The sequence below is a fragment of the Canis lupus genome, chromosome 18 (genome assembly GCF_003254725.2).
Source record: "Canis lupus dingo isolate Sandy chromosome 18, ASM325472v2, whole genome shotgun sequence".
NCBI classification, from domain to species: Eukaryota; Metazoa; Chordata; class Mammalia; order Carnivora; family Canidae; genus Canis; species Canis lupus.
Genome location: NC_064260.1, coordinates 38,005,360 through 38,009,556, shown reverse-complemented (window position 1 = coordinate 38,009,556; position 4,197 = coordinate 38,005,360). Strand labels below are relative to the sequence as shown.

The following is a 4,197-nucleotide window of genomic DNA, read 5'->3' as shown; positions in this document are numbered from 1 at the left end:
GTTTCCCTGGACAAAAGTCAGTGTGTTGGAAGAGCCATCCTCCCTCCATAGGTGCTAAGGCAAAATCCGTTTTTTGCCTTTTTCATCTTCTGATGGCACTGTCATCCATGGTGTGTGGTCATATCACTTAATCTACTTCCAAGGTCACATTATCTACTCTTATGTTATCTGTGATCAAACCATAAGTATACATGGGATTTCATTTATGGTACACAAAGAAAATCTGGGATAAAATTCTTAAGTTAATAACATCTGCATAGTCCTTTTAAACTACATAAGTTGACCTTGGAAGGTTCCAGGAATTAAGATATGGATTTCTTTGCAGGCCATTTTCCAGACAGCCACAGGGTTACATTGACTATTCTGCAACATTTGGAAATTTTCTGTAACTTTCAAAGAGTTCTAAAATTAAATGATTATTTAATATAATAATTATAAATATTTGCAATAGGAGAAACATCACCATAAAAGCAGAAGTGAATACTTGTGTTATTCTACAGTGCCCTCAAGTAGTAGCATGAGAATATTAGCATATTAAAGCACAATCTTACAAGTACTGAAATAGTAAAACCTCCTATTATCTAGAGATAACAAATTAGATGAGGGTACTCATTCGTGTAGATAGGTTTTGTATAGTATAGAGCTCTCTGAGGATCAAAATTAAAAGCACAAAAGTTGCACATTATACTAGCATATAGTATATATATAGTATATATATATATAGTATATAGCATTATACTAACAACTAGCATATTGAATGGGCATTATCTTTATTATTGACAGATATTGCCATGTTTATATTCTACATAGATACTCAGAATTATTTCAGTTAATTATATTTCATATGTATGAAGTTATTTCCAAATACAATTAGATAATAGTCCTTAAATAATCTCATATTTAACATCTTTTTATGATTTACCAACTAGTACTTACTTGATATGCTACTTGCCATTTAATGAGACATCAGTGCTAAGTGAAAACTATGAGATTATTTCAGATGATTCACTTGATTAGGAGATCCAAGAAATCCCTGTATCCAAACATTGGAGTGCATGCACTCAGTGAAAAATGTAGATAAAAATATTTCAGTAAAGCAGAAAATCAGCTTTGCTTCTTGAAATGCAGTATACATCTATCTAAAAGGTTTATGTTGTGGATGACATATTATAGCCATCAATGGTTTAATGATCCATCATATTACTACAGTGTGACTCAAAGCTTAATTATTTTATTCATTCATATATTAAGAATCTACCATGAAACAAACACTCAGTTAGGTACTGAAGATAGTGTTGTAAAAAAAAATAAATAAAGCCAAGGCTTTCAGAGAATTTAAATTCTAGTTGGGAGACATGAATCATAAACAAGAAGACAAAAAATATACAAAAGATGAGGGTTTATAAAGATATGAAGAATGTTACAGAGTGAAAGAACAGTGTACATAGTGAGTAAAAGGGGACTAGTTTATGAAGGTGGTCTGGAAAATGTTGTGTAATAGAGTAACATTTAAGCAATGACCTTAATGGTATAAGGGAACATTCTACACAGGGAAAAGCAAGTACAAATGCCCTGCAGGAACATCTTTAAAGTTGTCAGATTGTGAAGAAATAGGAAGAAGATCACATGAATGAAGTATGGCAAAAGAATGGGGAGATTCCAGAAAATAATTTAAATCAACAAAGGAAACGTGAAATACCAGCATTAATCATTCCAGTGCATTTCTAGAAGGAAAATGTACATTACATGACTGAAAAGTGAAGTTTTTAGTAGTGTGAGAATTGGAGAAATAGCTAAAGAAATTGAAAAATGCTTTTAATCTTCTTCCATCTTTCTCATGCTCTGGCTGTGTTTTACCTTTTGAAAATTGTAAAATGGGCATGATAGTTATATGTAATGGCTCAATTAAGACAGAAATATTAATTCACTTAAGATACTATATGTATGTATCTCCCAATAAAATGAGCCCCCCAAATTAGATCCTTTTATTTGATAGTATATTACTTTCACTCTGAAGTCAGGACTCTTAGAGTAGATCAACTAAAGAGGTGAAAATATGGGACATAAATTTCTATTCTAATACATAAATTAAATATTTAAATTATGATTATTAAAAACTGGCAACATTCCATTTAATTTTGGGAATTTGCCTACTCCAGTGTGTATGTATCCTCATGGGCACATGCATACACTCTGTTCACGGTCTCATTTGTGCCCCTATTTTAAGTGTTTCTGCATTGATGTGGTAGAAAAAAAATGCACACAAAATAAGTGAATAAATGCATATACTGAGTAAAATTGTTGACAATTAAGCCCAAGACTTCTTAGCCATTCTTTTTCAGGTTTATATTTCTGCACATAATCTTTGCTTTTTTTTCAGTATGAGAGATATTTGAATAAGTTAGAATATCACTTCAGGAACTTAATTTCACTCTGGCTTTCATGTAAGTAGATTAGTGGATATTGCTAAAATCACAATCCTAAAGACAATTTTGACTCTAAAACAATCTTCTTGAAAGCATTCTTGACCTCCTTGTTCCTCATGCTGTAGACCATAGGGTTCAGCATGGGGATAACCATAGTGTAGAACACGGATGCCATTTTGTCTGTGTCCATGGAATGGCTGGAGCTGGGCTGTGTATACATGAAGATGACTGTCCCATAGAAGATGGACACTGCAGTGAGGTGGGAAGCACAGGTGGCAATAGCCTTCTGATATCCACCAGATGAGTGCATATTCAGGATGGTGATAAATATGAATATGTAGGAAATTAAGATAACCAGGAGAGCAAAAAAGATGTTGAAGCTCACTACATAAATAAGAATCAGCTCATTGACATATCTATCAGAGCAAGAAAGAACCATGACTGCTGGGATATCACAGAAAAAGTGATGGACTTCATTGTTCATACAGAAAGAGAGACTAAATGTGTCTCCAATGTAAATAGAAGCATTCAGGAAACCAAAGATATAGCAGCCTATGGCCAGACGAGCACACACACCTGTCGTCATAGTGGTGGTGTAATGGAGGGGTTTGCACACTGCTGCGTAGCGGTCATAGGCCATTGAGGCCAAGAGATAATTTTCCACAGTGGCAAAGACAGCAAAAACGAACATCTGAGCAGCACATGCACTGTAGGAGATGACCTGGTCTCCTAGAAGTAACCCAGCCATGACTGTGGGTGTGACAGCTGTAGAGTAACCAAAGTCTGCCAGAGACAGGTTACTGAGGAAAAAGTACATGGGAGTGTGGAGACGGGAGTCCAAGAGAATCAGCACGGTAATCCCCAAATTCCCAACCAGAGTGATGAGGTAGATGAAGGTGAACATTATGAAGAGAGGAACCTGCAGTTCTGGGTCATTGGTTAGTCCCAGCAGGATGAACTGTGTCACTTCTGTCCTGTTACCCATCAATGTTGAGGACCACAGATGCTCTGTGGCTAATGAGAAGAAAGAAATGAGTGATAAAGAAACTTACATTGAAAAGTGTATATACAGTATGTGTTATTTATCAGAGCAATAGCTTGTATTTCAAGATTCTCCAGATAAAATGTTAGCTTGACCACAAAAGTTAGTGCAAAAATTACATATAGGTTTATAAACTGTGGACTCTGAAGTATGGAGCATCTTCTCATTTCTAAAATGTTATAAATTTGTAAAATGAGATAGAAAAAATTAAATAAGTTGATTAAGATAGCTTGTCCAGAATGAATACAGCTGATGATTCAGTTTTCCCAGTCCTAGTAAAAGCAGATACTTGCATGTTGCTCACTTGCCAGGAAATACTGTAAACACTGTAGATGTACAGACAGTCCCCAACTTAATGATGATTTGACTTAATGATTTTTCAACTCTATCATAGTGCAAAAGTGATACACATGCAGTAGAACTCATGCTTCAAATTTTGATGTGGATCTTTTTCTGGGCTAGTGATAGCTGGTTCAGTCGTCTCTCCTGATGCTGGGCAGGGGCAGTGAGCCTCAGCGCCAGGTCAGCCAGGCGATCATGAGGGTCAACAGCTGATACATTTACAACCATCCTGTACCAGCACAGTCATTCTGTGTTTCACTTGCAGTACTGTATTCAACAAATTCATGAGGTATTCAACCCTTTATTATAAAGTAGGCTTTGTGTGAGATGATTTTTGCCCAACTGTTCACTAATGCTAAGTGCTGGAAAGTTGCTAATTAGGAGAGG

The 4,197-nt window shown here is 35.5% G+C and overlaps 1 protein-coding gene across 1 annotated transcript; it reads right to left on the bottom strand.

The window, feature by feature from the left end:
- Positions 1-2,472: 2,472 nt before the first annotated feature.
- Positions 2,473-3,411, bottom strand: LOC112663712 (olfactory receptor 5B3-like). Its single transcript, XM_025452782.1, has one exon. The coding sequence runs from the start codon at positions 3,409-3,411 to the stop codon at positions 2,473-2,475; it is 939 nt and encodes a 312-aa protein (XP_025308567.1).
- Between the last annotated feature and the right edge of the window lie 786 nt (positions 3,412-4,197).

Excerpts from the sequence above, each read along its gene's own strand:
- LOC112663712 (XM_025452782.1), bottom strand. The coding sequence starts at position 3,411 with ATGGGTAACAGGACAGAAGTGACACAGTTCATCCTGCTGGGACTAACC.